Source organism: Ochotona princeps, chromosome 13 (assembly GCF_030435755.1).
Source record: "Ochotona princeps isolate mOchPri1 chromosome 13, mOchPri1.hap1, whole genome shotgun sequence".
NCBI classification, from domain to species: Eukaryota; Metazoa; Chordata; class Mammalia; order Lagomorpha; family Ochotonidae; genus Ochotona; species Ochotona princeps.
In genome coordinates, this window is record NC_080844.1 from 58,931,819 (window position 1) to 58,950,816 (window position 18,998).

General features: G+C 50.1%; 1 protein-coding gene across 1 annotated transcript; it reads right to left on the minus strand.

Moving 5' to 3' along the window:
- Positions 1–13,951: 13,951 nt before the first annotated feature.
- VAX1 (ventral anterior homeobox 1) lies at positions 13,952–17,802 on the minus strand. Its single transcript, XM_004579788.2, has 3 exons — positions 17,562–17,802; positions 16,333–16,520; positions 13,952–14,905 (listed from the first exon to the last, which is right to left on the minus strand). Exons 1-3 carry the CDS (start codon positions 17,800–17,802, stop codon positions 14,327–14,329), a joined length of 1,008 nt encoding a protein of 335 aa, XP_004579845.1. The 3' UTR covers positions 13,952–14,326.
- Positions 17,803–18,998: the final 1,196 nt, after the last annotated feature.

Sequence of the window (18,998 nt, forward strand, 5' to 3'; positions counted from 1 at the left end):
ACTAGGCTACTCCAGTGAGGGACCCTTTCCTGCTAGGCTCATCTCTTCTTCCAGAAACCAACACTTGCATTGTGACATACTCTATACCTCCTGGAGGCTCACGGTTGACCACATTTTTAAACATTTCACTAAGGATTTCTCCCAGCAAAATAAAAATGACAGTTCAGTGTACTGAGTTTTTTCAACACACCAAACACTGATGCTGTGAATATAACATTTCAACTTGTCTTCTCAAGAGCCCTACTGGCAACAGAGCTCACAGAATTCTACAAGCATAGACATTCTCTAATGCTTTCCTAAGCTTGATTCTGATTACCCCATTCACTAGCTGTACAACCCTGGACAAGTCACTTCACCTTAATGTCCTCACCTATGCACTGAAGATAATGATAGAGGCTGGGTTATAGAGCTATTATGAATATCAAAGATTTTATGGGACATATTTTTCTAAATGCACGCAATTGTTACTGTTACGGATATTTCCCTATGCAATTTTATATAATTCTTAATTAGACATGTATAACATATATAAAATCTGGAATGGTATCTGCCATGTGAAAAGTTTGCAATAGACATGAGCTATGTGCACCATTCAGAGTCAGTTCCTAACAGGAAATCTAGGTCCACATAAGTTTAAAAACACTGTGCCCAGGGCCATGGTATGGTAGGCTGTGACTCTCCACCTGCAGCAGCAGCATCCCATGCGGACACTGGTTCCTGTCCCAACCACTCCACTTAGGATCCAGCTCCCTGCTTCCGGCCTGGTAGTGCAGTGGAGGATGGCTCAAGTCCATGGGCCCCTGCACCTGTGTGGGAGACCTGGCAGAACTCCTGATTCATGGCTCCCAGCTTTGGATTGGCTCAGCTTCAGCTGTTGTGACCATGTGGAAAGTGATCCAGCAAATCAAAGATCCCTATCTTTCTCTCTGTGTAACTGCCTATCAAATAAAAATAAATCTTTTTTTTTAATTTTTGTAAAAAAAAAAAAAAAAAAAAAAGCCCAGTGTCTAAAAACAGTTACCAGTTACCAAATCCCAGTGTATTGGAAAAGCAAGGCCACGTAGTTCCTGATGAGTTAAATTAATAACTGCTGGGTCTTTCTTTCCACCTAACTTTATTTTCCAACTCAATTCAGGTGTTGTGCTACTTAAAGTCAGAAACAGGGCTTGTCTAGATCAATGTGTTTCCAGTACCCAGCAGTTCCTAGCCCAGGGCACACAACTCTGCTTAACAAAATTCAACTATTTCTTCATTTCAATCACAGCTCCACACTAGCAACTTCTTTGGCATTTACAATTTATTGCCTTACAACATTCATTCTCATTTTATGTATCTCAGTATCCAACAGATATTTCTAAATATCGATCTATCACATACCAGGCCCGACAACATACTAATCCTTCCTTCTTTACATTTCGCTATTTCATCTGGCATAGTATATGCTGCCAGAGACTTGGTATAGGAATGGTGATTAGAAAATGGATCTATTTGCCTTCTCAAATCTCATGAGAAGACATGAACAACACATCATTTGTGAAGCTGACTGCATATAACTTTCAGTTCACAAAAAATAGAGGATATAGGGAAATAAGTAATTCCAGGAGGGAGAAATCAGATAAACGCAGCAAGCATTCCATTGTGAAAAGCAGCTGGCCTGAAGTCTGCAAAATCACTATGATGGGCAATGAGAGGAATCAGGTAACTGCTATCGATTATGAGCAGTTTAATATTTAATAGTCAAACGCAACATATGAACCCAGACTTCATTCCAGATTAGAAACAGAAAACCAGAGAGACACAGGCATTGTGACGAGGCAGTAAAGTCACTGCTTGGGATGCCCTCATCCCAAATCGAAGTTCCTGGATTCAAGTCCTACCTCTGCTTCCAATCCAGCTTGATTCTAAAGAACACCCTGGGAGGCAGCAGATGATGGTTCAAATTTTTAGTTCTCCTCCATCCATTTAGGAGACCTGTTGACTTCCAGGATCTCGGCTTCATCTTAGCCCAGCCCTGGGTGTTGCAAGCATTTGGGAAGTGAACCAACACATAGAAACTCTAATTTTTGTTCTCTCTCTCTCTCTCTTCCCTCTAAAATGAATATTTTTTTTACAAACTTTAAGATACTGTTGGGGCATGTAAGATATAGTGACAATGCAAAATTATTGACTTAGATGAGATAATAGTATCAGGCCCAGCACAATGGCTCAATGGCTAAATCCTCACCTTACAAGCACCAGGATCCCATATATGGGCCAATTCATGCCCTGGCTGCTCCTCTTCCCTTCCAGCTCCCTGCTTGTGGCCTGGGAAAACAGCAGAGAACGGCCCAAAGCCTTGGAACCTGCACCCACATGGGAGACCCGGAAGAAGCTTCTGACTCTTGGCTTTGGAAGGATCAGTTCTGGACATTATGGCCATCTGGGGAGTGAACCAGCAGTTGGAGGAACTTTCTCTCTGTCTCTCCTTCTCTCCACAAAAATATAATCTGCCTTTCCAATAAAAAATAAAATTTTCAAGATAGTAGTGTCACAGTTACGTGGGAGAATGTTCTGAGGTACTGGAATCTGAAATGCCTGGAGACATGATGTCATGATGTCTTCAACAAGTGGCCAGGCCTATGGTCTCCCACATGGGTGGCAAGGAGCCAGCAACTTCGAATTATCGCCAAGGAGGCGCATCAGCAGGAAGCTGGAGTCAGCAGCAATGCCAGGACTCGAAACCAGGCCCTCTGATACGGGGATGCAGACATGCCAAACAGCATCTTAACCACTAGAACCACAAGTTGTATTTTCAGTTTATTCGGAGGCCTGTTTCCTAGAAAGGTTGAATCACGTTACAATCCTATCAGCAGTGTACAGCTTTCCTTTTCTTCACTCCATCACCAACACTTGCCACGTGATTTCTGTTGACAGCATTCTAACAGGTAGGAGGCGAATATGATTGTGAAAGCAGTGCCAAGATCACAAATGAGGAAAGTGTGCTTTCTTTCACAAACAGTGTTAGAAAAATGGCATATCCATGCGGAAAATAATGAAATTGGAAAAAAGGGAATGAAATTGAACTTATACAACATACAAAAATCAACTCACAATGCATTAGAGGTTTAAATATAAGATGTAATACCATAAAATTCAGAAATACAGCACTGAGAGAAAGCTCCTTGACATTGTTGCTCACAATGAGTTTATGAATATGACTCCAAAAGCACAGGCAACAAAAGCAAACGGGAACAACTGGGACTACATCGGACTAGAGTTTCTTTACAGCAAAGGAAACAGCAAAATGGAAAAGGAAACTATAGAATGGTAGAAAACATTCCCAAACTATGTCTAATAGAGGACAAGTATCCAGAATAGAACAAGAACTCATAGCTCAGCAGCAAAAAAAAAAAAATAGGCACAGGTGTTGTGGCACAATGGGCTGAACACTCACAATGCTACGTTCCATAATAGAGTGCCAGTTCAAGTTCTATCCACTCTGCTGCATTCCAGCTTCCTAGCATATGCCAGGAAAGGCATCAGGTGAGATGTTGGTACTTTGGCCCCTGCCACTCACATAGGAGCCCTAGATGGAGTTCCAGGCTCCAGGCTTCAGTGTGCTCCAGCTCTGACTGTGATGGGGAGATGGAAGATCATTCTGTGTGTGTCACTCTGCCTTTCAAATGAATGAGTAAATAAATGTTTTTAAAGTAGCAAAAAATAAATTACAAAATGACCAAAGGATCTGAATAGATATTCTTTCAAAGAAGACATATAAAAGGCCAGCTGGTCCATGAAAAAGTGCCCCAAATCATTAATCATTAGGAAAATGCAAATCAAACCATACCTGTTAAGAAAACTTTTTTTTTAACTTTTACATGAATTTATTTGAAAGAGGGGAGAGAGAGAGAGAGAGAGAGAGAGAGACGACCCCCATACACTGGTTCACTCACCAAATGCCCATAACAGCCAAGTGTGAAAGCCAGCAGCTAGGAACTGAATCCAGGTCCTCCATGTGAGTGGCAAGGCTCCAGCACCTTGAGCTATGTATGCTGCTGCCTCCCTGGGCCAGCATTAGCAGGAACGTGGAATCAGAAGTTGGAGCTGGGATCTGAACCCAGGTACTCCAATGAGAATGTGGTGTCTAGCCAAGGTCTGAACTGCTAATTCAAGCTCCTGTAAGACATATTGTCATGGCATAATTTGTAAAATCATAGGACCCAAATACACAGTCCCAGTGAACTAACTTGATGATTCAAGCTAGCCAATGAATGTTAAAGCGCTGATTCTCTAGCAGCCCTGGCAGTAACAAGGCAGTCAGAGTAAATTCAAAAGGACTGTGAGCACTCTCAACTTGTGTAGATTATTAAGCTGAAGAACAGTAATCATGAAGCATTTTATCACGTTTTTAAAATGGTAGTTCAGCCAATGCATCTACCCTCACAGGGAAGTTCTGTACAATGTGACACTGCTTTTGACTCTCGTGATTCAAGAAAAGAGTGAGAAGAGAATCTGGGGCTACCAACATTCATAAGACCACAGTAGGGGTGCTGGAAACGTCCCATCTGCTGGTTCTTTCTCCAAAGGTCCGCAGAGCCAAGGAAGTGAAAGCTAAGGGTTGGGGATCAAATGAAGGTCTCTGACTTGGGTGGCAGGAACCCAATTATTTGAACCATTGCCTGCCGTCTTCCAGGGTCCACTTGAAACAGGAAGCTAGAGTCAAGAGCCAAAGCCAAGAACTCTGAAGTGAGAGATGGGTCTCTTATCTGGTGACTTAACTATGAGGTCAAACACCTGTCTGTGGATGTTTGAAAAGTAAGCGTAACAGTCCTCTCCATCCTTCTTTCTCCTTGTTCTTACTTATGACTAGGTGGAAAAATCAGTTCCAGGTGGGAATTAAATATACTTTGAGAGTCCTTTGCTATCCCTGAAATTCAGAACCCTACTTAGCACCTAGGATGCAGTTGAGTCAAATCAGCAGGGAAGCATAATGAGTAATTAGGACCTCAACTAATGACATGCATGTTTAAAACCAGAGCACTTTGCTTTCTCAATGAATTTTTCTTTCCCCACCTTTCCTGTTTGACTCCTCTCTCCCTGCCTCTCTGTATTTCTGTTTTTGGGGAGTTGGGGTTAAGATTCTAGTTGGGCAAATGTTAAAATGTCTATTATGTATCACACTTAGAATATACTCAATGAACATACAGAAACACAAGAAGTAAATTTTTGGCAATCACTCACTCTGCTCTAAATGCCAAGTTAGTGGTGAACTAGTATTCAATAAATCAGATGTGGTCTCTGCCCCCACAGAATTTACAGAATATTTGAACAGATAAGTAAAGTAACAGTGGCATTAAGGCATGATGAGTGATATAACAGGAGTACCAGACTCATATATGAAAACTCAAAGAGGCATCTATTCCGGATGTAGACGGGAGAGTTCCTGGGGGAAATGATGAAGTGAGACCTGAAAGAGGAGTGAAAATCTTTAGACGAGCAAGTTAATAGTAAACACACACACTGCACAGAGCAGTTGACAAGGGCCTGTAAGACTGAGCCATGAAGTAAAATGGAGTAGGAATAGAAACAGACAAGGCTTGGTCATGAGTGGCTTTGTCCTGGAGTTGAGACATGACTAGAGGGGAAGCAGCAGAGTAACTGGACTATATCACCCTAGAGGACTCACTGCAGCAGCGATGCCAGGGACTGGTGGTGGGACGAACCTAATGAGGAGGCTTTTGGGTCATCTGGGCAATGAATTGATGGTGGCCCAGGCTAGGATGTGGATAATTTAGGCAAGAACTGAATACCTTTTGCTAAGAGATTTATAAGTGTCTCATGAAACCTACTTTTGTCCCATTTCAGAAAGTTCTGTCCTACTTTTTCTTATCCTTCAGTGGGAGCATCCCTTAGTGGTCCAGCTGCCCTCCCTTCTGAGCAGCACCTGGCTGTTTCAGGTGGAGGTGGCCCTTGAATCCTGGCCACCATGTGCTAGGAGCCTCATGCCTTCAGGATCACACAGTCTTGAGAAAGCTAGGCCAGTAGGTAATACCCAGAATATAAAAATTTTGACTAGGCTATAAAAGTTGGTAGTTATTGCCCAATCAGAAGGTAATTTATCTACACTACAAAAAAGGAAGCTCAATTTATTCTTCAATAAATCATAATCATTTGACTGCTTTTCTTTTGTTAAGGTAGGGGCTCTATATCTTGAAAAACTAGGAAATGACTTTCAGTTCACAAAATAACAGAATGAATAAATGGGTCTAGCAGAGTTGCAAGACAAACATCCATATACAATAAAAAAAAATCAGACTGTTCCACTTCCAATTGAATCCATTCCTTAATCAAAGTAGCCATAAAATCACTGTCATTACTCACCACAACCACTGGGTTTATAGTTGCATTTTACATGCTGGGTTAGAACGTAGCATTTCTAGTTGCATATGAGGATTTTGATAGAAAAGGGTCAAGTTATTTGTCTAAGTACACATAGCTAGTAAAAAGCAGTGAAAAATTCAAAACCTGTGGGTTTTTTTGGGTTTTTTTTTTTTTTTTTTTTTTTTTTAATGTGGAGGCTCAGGTGAAAGTTTGGAAAGCTCCTGTAGAAACCTGGCCTTGAGTTACTCAGAAATAGCTTCGTACCCTGCATGCTTTGTCCAGGCTAAGAGAACTTACTGAGTCAGATCTGGAACCAAGTCCTTGCTCACAACCTAGGGAACAAGCCTGGCACAAAGTCACTTGCACCTGTGTTTTGTGTCCGACTTGAAAAATGCCCTCTGTAGCTCCGATACACTGCATACTGGATGAGTTTCCAGGATCCTCTGCAGCTTGGCAACTCAGGCATTGACCTCCGCACAATACAACTGACCACTGGAATTGAAATTTTTTTCCCATCTTCCCATTTGTCTCTCAACAGGAACCTTCACATTAAACTCTATCTTAAAATGAAATAATGCTGATTTTAAAAATGAATGTTAGCATCAATGTGTCAGCTTATACACTGCTGGTCTACTACTATGAGTTCAAACACATTTATTCCTTACCTGCTCTTCATTCCTGGCCCCTACCTAAAGCCTCAGTACCTTTAACTTTTCTCTCTTCTGTCTGATCCCATAATTTGGCTTTTCTTCCAAATCTCCTCCTCACCCTTTGCCAGCAGAATAAGCATCCTAAGCTTGGAGCTTGCACCAGCCAGTTTTCTGATACTATAACAAAGTATTTAAGGTTATGTTCTTTATAAAGAAGAGAGGTTTGTTTAGCTCACGATTGTGTCAATTCACACAGCATGGTGGGAGCTCTTGTGCGGGTCTCAGAGTGGGTGGCATCACAGCGGTACGAGTGAGAGAAGAACAGATGGTGAAACAGGAAGCCAGACAGGCAAGCCTGGGGCCAGGTCTGCTGTTTCAGAACCACGCTCCCAGGAGAACTCTCCAGGGCCTTGGGAGAACTCCATCAGTCCCTTCTGACAGGTCCTCCAGTATCCAATCACTTCACATTGGCCACACCTCATCAAGGTTCTGTGTCACCTCCCAGCATGCCACACTGGGGATCAAGCTTCTGACACTTGAATCATTGGAGGATGCTCTCACACCCTCTCCAAGCCCTCTTGTTCAGGCTGCCTTTCCTGCTTATCCTGCATCTCTACGCCTCCCACCTGCTTGTTTATTCTTCCTGTCCCTCATCTCTCCCTGGGATGCCTTCACCAAGGACTGATGTAACTTCTGGATCGCCTCAGAATCTTACTGAATGGGCAGAACCCTCTATCTAATCCTGCCAATCATACCTTCCCAATTTTCTTTGCTCTCCAAGGTATCCTTAATATATTAGCCAAAACTTTGAACTCAAATTTAGTTTTCCCTAAGTAGGTATTAAACCTGACCTTCAGCTGGATGAACTGGAATGAACTCTCCAACTCTCCATTGATCTAGCAGATGGCAGCTTTACCTAATAAAGGAAAAGGAGAAGTAAAACAAATCAAAATCCAGGTCATTCGTACTTGGCACCCCTGGCAAGGCTCCCATCCCTTGCATACACGCTTTCTTGCTTCAAAGAAGGGTGTGAGTCCAGAGCGTTGGTCTGCAGGATGGAGAAGCAGTGCACAGCCTCTCCCATCTCACAGGCTGAGCAGGAGGGTGGGCCACTGCACAGCAGGCTATGCAGTGGAGAGGGACCTCCAGGGGTCTCAGGCACACCTCCTGAGGTTGACTCCTGCTCTTCCTTTGACCTGAGTATCTCAATAGGCTGTCTTCCCAGACCATCTTATCCATCTTTCTCAAGGAGCAGGGAGGTTAACATTATAACAGATTTGTTATGGAATGTTCCAAGTTCAACAACCATACAAGGGGAAGGAAAGCAGCAGCATTTGACTGAAAAAGTCAGAGTGCATGGAGTCCCAACAGAAACCTCAGCCAGCCCTCCTGGGATGTTGGAAAAGGAGATGACCCTTCCCAGTGATCCAAAGTTGGGAACCAGACCTGGCTTAGCAGCATGTCTGCTATGTGTCTCCACCCTGGGAAGCAGAGCATGACATTGGCTTTCTTCAGGTGAGACCGTGCCCACAGGACTAGCAGGTGAGGGCTGTCTGACTGGTGACAGCTGAAATCTGTCTCCCAAACAACTCATCATTTTGGTAAAAGTGCTGGGCTTACGGATGGCTGTAGTACCCAGTCTAAAGAAAAGGAAAGTAAATTCTATCATGATTGGCTCAAGCAAATTCCAAGCACTTCCTCGGGAGCAGACTTTAGGCCAGACTGTCACTCTACAGTTGTGGAAACTGATACCCACAGAGAGCCTCAAGTCATCAGCTCCTACAGTGATACAGTCTCGTAATAAAGAATTAAAGCTTGGGTATGTACTTCCCACCAGGCTTACACCAATCACCTGATGTGCCTCAACCAAATCCTAGTGATGATTCTACGAAGAGGCATCATGATTCCTTCACTTGATATCATGGAAATAGACTAGAAGCAGCCACTTGTGATTACACAGGAACAGGAAACCAAGTCACTCTGACCATAACCCATAGGGTGAATTCGAGGTACGAGTGTTTGGCTAAGTGGTTAAGCTGCTGCTTGGTGCTCCCACATCCCACATCACAGTGCCTGGTTCCAGTATAGGCTCCACTCCTCAGCCCAATTCCCTGCTGATTTATACCTCAGGAAGATGGTTTAAATGCTTGGGTCCCTGCCACCCATGTGAGAGACCCAGAATATATTCCAGTTTCTGGCTTCAGTCTGGCCCAACCCTGGCCATTGAAGGCATTTGGGGAATGAGCCAGAGAATGGACAACCTCTCTGTACCTTTCAGGCAAATATAACAAATAACAAAAATAAAGAAATGAATTACTACTTTTTGTGCCAAACTAGAACCCTTAACCTGTGATATACTGAAGAATGTGTGTTGTTGTGTGTGTTGTTGTAGTTGCATACACTGTCCACACAAGCCAAAATTTCTTAGTATTTCATATAGAATCTTACACACAGAACAACTTTATATGAAAAGTTACATATAAAGTAACTATCTATTATATGACTTACTTGTAAAAAATATATAGGTACAATACTACACATAAGAGCAATAGTTTTTCTTTCCAGGAGAAGATAATGAATTGTGTCTCTACCAACAGCACAGTTGAAGATAACCACAACATTTTCAGCTTCCATGTTCATTCTTGCTGGGTTCCCTGGACCTGGCGACCTCGTGCCTTCCATGGCCCTGATGCCCTCAGGTGCTGCTGCAGGTGTGTGTATCCAGTGCCTTCCAACAGTCGGGTGGGCGCTCTCTCCTCCTGCCCCTCAAGCCACCAGTTCTGAAAGGGAGGAGGTAGTGCCCTGGGATGACCCCAGGTGGATTTATATAAGATCTTCCTGAAGACTAGAGAAAGTACTCATGCTGATCTCACCTTCCTCCCCTGCTCCATCAGAAGCAAGGCTATTGGAGTAAAACCAGACTCTGAACCGTAAAGATTCCCCCAAGAAGAAATGGTGTTAAATTACAATAGCATGATGTGGTCCAAGAAACTCTAGTTTGTGTCAGAAAATGTGGATTAATGTGTTTAACAAACATTTATTGTATTCCCACCAAATGTCAGGCCCTGGGCCAGATGCTGGAAGAGGCAGTTTTGGGAGTTTGCCATTTAGTACAGTAGTTCTCAGACGCCTGGGTAAGCATCACATTGGGAACTTGCTAAAAAGACACATTCAGGGCTCCCGCCTTGGAGTTTCTGATTCTTTGGATAGGGCTGAGGCTCAGGACTCCACATTTGAACCATGGTCTTCAAGTGGTCCCCAAGTAGATGTTCTTCTTTTGCATCCTGAGAAGGCTTGATGGAATAAGTTTCTTAGTTCTGCTCAGCTGTCTAATTGTACTGAAACCCAGGGCTGAGTTGCAAAGAGTGGAAAAGGTGTGTGGTGGCTAAGCTTTCAGAAAGCTTTAGAAAGACTCCTGGAGAGGTTTTCTATGCAGCGCCAGCACACCAAAGAGACACTTTCTGTTTTCAAACAGGAGCCACTGGATGGCCCAATGGGAGCAGTGAAAAGTGTGTGTGTGTCTGTGTGTACATATGCAAAATCCACCAACTTTGTGTACTTCACTGGCCGGGGATTTACCACCTGGATGTAATACCTCAAAAACAAAATTAAGGAAGTGTAATATCAAGAATAAAAGGGAGTTTAAAACCATTATTCCAGAAGGGCATATGGGGACAGAGTTGAGATGCTAGCAGGGATGAAAACAAGAAGAGAGAAGGGTTCAGATCTCTCGATGAAGGCGCCAAGTACTACATCTCAGAACAACAAGGGTGTGGTAGACCCAGAGTTGGAAGTGAGAATCAGCAACCGTGGACACAAGAGGCCAAAGGGTTCAGGTACCATGAATCAGACACTGTGGGTGTGAAAGGAAAAGAGGGAAGAGAAGGAGAGAAGACATGGAAAGCTCAGAACTTGTGCTGATTGGAGCAAACCGTTCGCTCCAATCCAATGTGAGGACCTTTGCCATGGGACTTGGTGTCCCAAAGCTACCACGAGAAACACTGGTACGGTATTAACTAAAAGATCACTTGTTAACTCTAAAGGGCTGTTCCACACTGCCTGGGATGATGGCGCTCTGGTCAGGCTCAGGATGGCAGTGAGCATGGCTAGCACTGTGTCCCCACTCGACTCCCACATCTTTCCTTATCCTGACCACCTAACCGAGGCAGCACAGGGCTTAGTGGGAAGGTTCCTTCCCCTTTCACTTCTGCACATCCAAGAGCAGGAGGTTGTCTTTCCACGAGCCCCCTCCCTGACAGGATCCCCTTCCACCCTCTCTCTGTTGTGGTCACAGCGGCCACCCACCTCTTTCCCAGCCTATGAGTTTCCAATTGAGGTCAGCAGCCTCACCAGAACCCCCACCCCCACCCCGGGGCCCAGAGCACCTTGCTTGGAGGCCCTGGGAGAAGGAGGGAAAACAAGACAGGAACTAAAGTTAAATGAATTGTCTATAAATGTTTTTTTTATTAAAATTGCGATTCTTTTCTATGCAGAAGAGGCTCTTTAACAACAATTGCACAGGCTGAGTGGCAGGCAAAGAGCTTGGTAGCTCTCCCCAAAGCCAGGGAGGGGAGGGAGGTGAGAGCTGAGAGGTGATGGGTGACTGGTGCTCCTCTTCCAGAGAGAAGAAAGAGAGAAGGGGGAGGGGCTGGAAGGAGGGGTCCTCTTGGTAACTTCCTGGGGCCGTGCAGGCAGAGCTTACCGAGACCCTGAAGCTGGGATTTCAGTGTTTTCTTTTGTTCCTTAAAATTCTGCCACCTTGTCCTCCCCTTCTCCCTGGAGGGCCCCAACCACCAGCCTTGAAGCAGCGGCCAGAGCCACCCACCGCTTTGGCCTTGGGACCACCCGGGCAGGACAGGAATCCTGAAGGATGTGAAAGTGTGTGTGTGTGCGCGCGCGCGCCAGAAAGACAGAGAGAGAGAGAGAGAGAGAGAGAGAGAGAGAGAGAGAGAGAGAGAGAGAGATCGCTCACTAGGGAGGAAGCTTGCGGGGCAAAGAGGGGAGGAAAGAGAAAGGCGCTCCAGTCTCCGACGGACGAGCAAGGGGAAGGGCCAGCGAGGAGAGGAAGCCTCGGACTTGCGACTGGGAGACAACAGTGTCCATCTGGGCAGCTGCGGGAGTCTCAGGGGAAACCCACAACACGAACCTTGCTTCCAGGAGGCCGACGCTCCCTCTGGGGCCAACGAAGGGTTGGAACACAGCACCTGGGTGGGGGCGGGGATCGCAAGGAAACTGAGGGGTCCTGCAAGGCAGAGGGGTCCCCCACCCCGCAGCTTCCCTGTGTTTGTTAGCTGGAAGTACAGCCGTCACCGCAGCAGGTGTGCAGGGTGCGGCCTCTCTGCCCGGTCCACTGCTTGTTGCATTCTCTTGCTCCCGCAAAGTTCCTGTTCTGACGGCAGAGAAACCAGTTCTCAGAAGAAAAGAAAATCTGACCTATCTCTGATTCCCCGACTACACAAAAAGCCAGAAAGCTCTCAGCTCTAGAAACTGGGGGTGCAGGCAGGCTGAGACTTTAGGGTGTCCTGAGACAAGTTCCTAGGTAAACCAATTACAGATCCAGGGCGAAGGGGCTCAGGGGCTACTGCCCCACCCTGGGGGCTCAGGGCAGGGCTCAACTAGCCACCAAGGTCCCCATCATTGGCTAGGCTTGCCTTCTTTTTCTAATCTCCCCCCCCTTTAAAAAAATTCTTCAAATTTAAGACAACATACGCTTCGATGATCATCATAGATATATATATTTCACTCTCACCACATAAATACAAAACATCCAAATATCCAAAACATTCAGAACAAAGTTAGTAGCCAGGATTCCGTGACAACTACCCGCGTTTCAATCATTTATTATTTTTCTTCACTATTTGCCTAAAAAAAAAATGGAGGGGGGACGGGAAGTGGGAGAAAGGAGGGGGAAAGCTTCTGACGTAAAATAATTTACAATAAAATTACTATTTTTTAAAAAATGGTTTCCGTTCACTGCGGATGGAGGAATACATTCTAGACACTGCGGGACCTCGCAGTCTGGCTCTGCGGTTTTGGTTACAATGCGGGATGCTGTGGAGACCATAGTTGCTGCTGTCTACGTTTTGACTTGGGACCCCCGAGCCTCTGGGTGTGGGGATGGGGGTGGGGTGTGATGCCTGTCCTATCCAGCCGCGCAGGGAGACCCAGAGAAGGCCTCGCAGACCGTGTTCCCCCGCCACGCCCCTACCTCCTCTGCGGAAGCCCAGGCGTTCCCTCCATGCTTTCTAAATCCCAGAGTTCGGCCGAGGAGGCCACAGATGCTGATTCTTTTCCATACTCAGTGTTTCTGCCCTGAGCCTTGCTTCTAGGAGCCTGCAGGGCGAGGCACTGGCGGCGTCTGGGGCCCGGCCTGGAGCCGCCTTTGCTCTCCCACCGCCTCCAGCAGCCTCCGAGAAAAGATGCAGAATCCTTTTTCACGAACCGAGCTGGCTTTTCCTTTGCTTTTCCCCATTTGAAATTCCTTTTCAAAGTCACAGCACCTAGGACTCTAACCTGGCATCGCCTCGAGCGCGTTCTCCATCCTGACTTTTCTTCCACTTTGCAAACTCCGTTATGTAAAGCCAGGTTCCACGCTGCTATTACACGAGCAATCACTCTTACCTGACTGCCGATTGCACGCACTGTTGTCACCACTGTTGGCTGGTTACATGTTCGGTTGGTTTCTTGGGGTCGGGTTGACTGGAGTTTCCTCTAAAGGACAGGAGGCTCCGGCGCGTGCTCTAAGGGGGAAGCTAAATGACACCAACTATGCCGAGGGTCCGCAGAGTGGGGTCCAGACACTCCCCCACAATCCTGGTTTCTCAGAAAGTATTCTTTTTGGTCTAAAACTCGCAAGGCTTTTCAACCCCGGGGGGTGGGGTGCGTGCAGGTTTTTCCTTTCCAGTGTTCACAGGAAGGATGAAGCGGCGGCCGCTGGAGCAGGTGTCCGGAACTCTAGACTGCAAACCCACACTTGGCCCTCCAGGGCTGGGCACTGGCTGGGGGCAACGGGTTGGCTAATTCAGGCATTTCTCCCCTGAATTCTTTGGATAGCTCCTGAATTGCAGAAAAAAAAGTTTGGGGATGGGAAGGGGCGGGGAGGAAGACAGGGAAGGAAAGGTAAAAAATAAAAATAAAAATAATAAAAATGGCCCAAAAGAGACGGATTCGGAGGCAGAGCCTGATGAGAAGGGGAGAGCGAGGTTTCGGAGGCCTGCTGCGAGCCGGGAGCCCAGCACAGGAGCCCCGGGCGCCTAATGCGTGTCCATAAATATCACCACAATAGATACTATAAATATAAATATGGGGAGACAGGATCAGTCCAGTGCTTTTTTCTCGGCCCCTTCTTTATTGTTGGTCCTGGAGTAGGGCTCGAAGGCCGAAGAGCTCAGGTACCGGGCGGAGAGTTCTTGCAAATTCCCGGCTAGCGATCCAGCCATTGTCAACGGGGCGGAGGACAGGCGGCTGGCGACCGAGCCGAGCAGCGACGGCACCGGCAGGCTAAAGAGGCCGTGGCCAGCAGCTGGCGCTCCCGCGTGCAGTCCTCCCGGTCCGGTGCTCCCGGGGCCCGGAGCGCCGCCCACGGCGGGCGGGTGCTGAGACCCAGCGCCCGCGGGACCTGGGGCTGCGGCCGCGGCAGCAGCAGCAGCGGAGCCCGCGGCAGCGCCTGCTCCTAGGGCGGGCAGGCTGGGTCCGCGCAGCGCGGAGCCCAGAGCGCCGGTGGCGCACGGCGGCAGCAGCGCAGGCAGCCCAGGAGGAGACAACAGGCGGCCCTGCTCCAGCAGCCGCAGCACGCTGCACGTGGCCGCGGTCTCCGACACCACCGAGCGCAGCTCCGAGTCCTTGCCCTGGTCCTTCTTCTGCTTGGTGCGCCGGTTCTGGAACCAGACCTTCACCTGCACGCCGGGGCGCGTACAGGGTGGGAGAGAGGGACAGGGATGTGGAGCGTCAAGCAGAGCGGGCTCCGGGAGCACGGGGCTCCGGGGACCCTTCCCTTGCCCGCACCTGGGGCAGTCCTGGCCCCGCGAGGGGGACACTACTCCGCTGGCCTGAGCCACCGGGTCACCGACACCGGCCTAGGCCGAGGCCAGTTACAAGAAACTGAATAAAAAATACCCAGGATCCCAACTAGAAGAGATTTTTACTGGTTTGCCTTGCTGGGCACAAGCGGGTTTGGAACTCGGAGATCCTGTTGGCCCAGTCAGGCAGGGGGTGTGAGGCTTGGGGAAGGGCGGGGAGGCACCAGGGAGCCTGCCCGGGTCCAGACCCTTGGTGATTTAGTTCCAGAAGCGCTTATTCCTGTGGGAGGCTACAGGGACTGCTGAAAGGTGCAGACAGCACCTAGAAGCAGGCAGGGAGGCTGGCTGCAGAAGAAAACATTCGGGTAGAACTGACTTTCAATGTTCCGTGGACAAATGGCTTTGTAAGGCCTCATTGGCTTTCCTCAGCCCCTCTCAGGCCCCTGGACTGGGAGAGTCAGACACTTCCTTACCCTGCCATGGCTCCTCAGCCTGAACTTTGCAATCCTGTGGTGGGGGCACTACTCTCTCCCAAGCCCCCCAGGCACTCTCTCTGCCTCTTCTGTCTGGGCCCCTCCAGGCCTGCAGGTGGCCCCAGGGTGGGGGGTGGCCGCTGTCTGGGGAGGCTAGCCTCACCAAGCTTTTGTAAACTAAGAGGGGTGGTGTGCAGGGAAAACAGGAAAAGCTCCCACGCTGATTCAAACACCAAAAGTACATCCCAGCTGTCCTGTCCTCACCTTCAGCTACCAGCCCAGAGCCCAGACCCCTCTTCAGGGCTGGACACCAGCAAAAGACTGGTCCTTAGAAACAAGGCTACTTCACCAACAGAATGCTTGTGGCATGCCCTGGCCAGGCCCCAACAGGCTTCCATGGGGCCAAAGCTCTCACCCCATAGGGACCCTGGGCCCAGAGCCCACAGGACCAGCTCTAGGGGCAGCACTAGGGGATTCAGTGCAAGCTCGGGGACCCCTCAGATGCTTGGCACAGCAGACAGGGCTTCGCGGTGCTGAGAGTGTTGTTTGGGCCAGTTCAGGACCAGGGCAAACCTTTTTCAAGGGTCCAGGCAACCAGATCTGCACAGGCATATCTCCTAGAGGGAAGAGGGCAAGTTCTACTTCCTGCAGAAAGTGCTGAGTGCCCCCAAAGCCCTAGGGACTGAAGGCAGGACCAAACAGGGTGCCAATCATGCCCCTTCTTTATAAAGCAGAAACAATTCCTAAGACTCAGGGACAGGCCAAGGTATCAGGTTAGGGGCCTTGCGGAGGGAGGCTGGAGCCCAGCTGGGACAGCCTGGCGGCTGGTACCTGGGTCTCGGAGAGGTTGAGCTGCCGGGCGAGCTCGGTCCTCTCGCGGCCCACCACGTACTGGCAGCGCTGGAACTCCATCTCCAGCCGGTAGAGCTGCTCCGCCGTGAAGGACGTGCGAGTCCTCTTGGGCCGGTCCAGATCCAGGCCCTTGGGCAGGATGATCTCTCGGATAGACCCCTTGGCATCTGGAGAAGGGGAGATATCAGCCACCAGCACCCTCCAGCGTCCTAGCACCTCCCTTGGTCTCAGCTGGATACGGGGACATCTCCAGCAGCCTGCGGAGGGTGCAGCCGCAGCCAGGCAGTACCGGCTGTGTGTGGATGGGAACAAGGGGCCAACTACACTAGGCCCGCCGGAGGAGGGACCAGACTTCATAGTTACCCACGCCCCCAACACTGGACAAGCCAAGGGGAAAATTCAGTCCCAATAGGTCCATGTTCCCTCTGGCCTCGGGGCCTTGGCTGCATGGCCCAGGGCCTCTGCAGCTTGAAGGTGTCCTCACTGACCCGCCCGGGTCCTGCAGGCCCCAGCTCGGGGACAGGTCAACCCGACTGCACCCCAGAGGCCTCCCCACCCCTCTTCCCTCCAGATCCCCGGCAGCGAAAGGAGGAGGGACAAAGTCAGGGCCGGAGGGGCCTGGCGGGGGCGGCGCCCGACCGGGCCGGGCCTCCCGGCGGCGTTGCTGCTTCCTGCCCCAGCTACCCGGGCTAAGCCCAGTGCGGTCAAGCCGAGCACCGGAGGCGGCATCCGCAGCCGCAACCCATACCGGTGGCTGCTTGCTCCCAGCGGCAGCGGTCAGGTTCGGTTCAACGCGCCAACTGGCCGGGCTGTAGCGGGCGGCCAGCGACCATCCTCCGGCTCCCGCGCTCCCCATGGGTGCGCTCCACCCGCCAGCCCCCAGCCGCGTCCCGGTAGGTCCTCCGGCCCACGGAACACACGCACAGGTCCTCCCGGACTCGTCGTTCCCCTCTCCGGTCAGAGACCGCAGCCTGGTGCCGGGCCCCGTCCGCATCGCCTGGCCGCCTGGGCCCCTCGGGACTCCCAGCCGCGGCCTCTGGAGAGCGCACGCCGGCTGGACCCCGGGCGGTGCGGACCGGCAACTTTCTCCAAAGTCCCAGCCGCCACCCCTGGACTGCCGGGCCGGGGTCGGCGGCAGCGGCGCACGCGACTCAGGTCCCGGAGTCGCCCCGCCAAGAAGGCGCCCAGCAGCCCCCGGCCAGCCCTACCTCGGACCAGGATCCGGCGGCAGTAATCCGGGTCGGCGGCAGAATTGGATTTACTTTTGTTGCAGTCTTCGGCGGGGCCGGACGCCGGGAAGGCGCCCTGCGGCTCCTTGAGGAAGGCGGCGGGCAGGTTCCCCTCCGCGCCCTTGCTCTCACGGCTCTCCTTGTGTGCGCTCTTGGAGACCCGGGCAGCCTCGGCGTCCGAGTGGCACCGAACGTCCATTTTGTCTGGCTTCCCAAACATAGGCGAGAACAACCACCAAAAAAGGGGGGGACAAAACGAGGGGGAGGAGGAGGGAGAGGCAAACAGAGGCCAAAGGAGGACAAAACCCGGGCAGTCGCAGCCTCCAAGGCCGGCCCGGCGAGCGGCGGCGGCGGGAGAGCGGCGCGCTGGCCCGGGCGCGGCTGGCGTGGTCCCGGAGCCCGGCGGAGCCGCGCGGCTTGGCCGCCTGGTCAGCGCCCGCGTCCTCCGAGCACGTCCAGGGTCCCCAGCCCGATGATCAGGTAGCGAGCGAAGAGCGCAGCTCCTCAGCGCGGCGGTGGCTCCCGCCCGTCACTGAGACGGCGGGCGAGGCGCAGTTGTCCGACACCCGGGGGACGCACACTCGCCGCTGCAATTGATTACGGGTAATTTCGCAGCCCCCGCGCGTTTCGGTTACCTCATGAATACACTAAATTGTTTGGATAATATATCAGATCGTAATGGATGGTTTCTGTCCTTGTCCCCAATCAAGTAGGGGTTTAGCCAGTGAATCAACGGAAATGATTGGTCTTGCTTTCAGGAAACACACAATCAAAGACCCACACTTCCAGAAAAACTTTTGACAAGATCCATCCTGAATTGTTAGTACCATTAGCGGGCATTATTAACTTTCCCCTTGCCTTTGACCCGCCCGCTCACAGACTGGCTAGAGGGGGTTTCTCCGCGCTCGCCTGAGGGAGCTGAATGACGAGGGGGAGGAGGGAGGGAGGAAGGCAAATCGCCTCAGGCCGGGCAGCCCGGCGGGGCCTCGGCTGGCGGGCTCCAGGAGAGGAGGAGGGGAGGCGAGGGGAGAAAGTTTTGCCCCCACGAGTGTCTCCCACCCACGCCCCCCTAAAGCCAAGCCTGGTCCCCAAACAACTCCTCAACACACCTCGCGGCTGACAGCCATCTTAAACTGCCACCTCGCCCGCTTTCGGTCCAGTTGGAATTTGCCGTGCCTGCACCTCCAGCAGCCCATTCAAAGGGCAGCTTTGTGTTCAGAGTCCAGCAGGAGAAAGAAGAGAGAGAGAGAGAGCGAGAGCGAGAGCGAGCCCAGAAAACCTCAACTGTGAGATCTGCTTCAAAAAAAAAAAGTTTTCCCCCAGCTATTTCATTGTCTCTGCTACAATATCTTTGAGAAAAGCAACAGCCAGTAATCCAATAAGAGCATTGATTAGGCTACAATGATTCAATTCAAG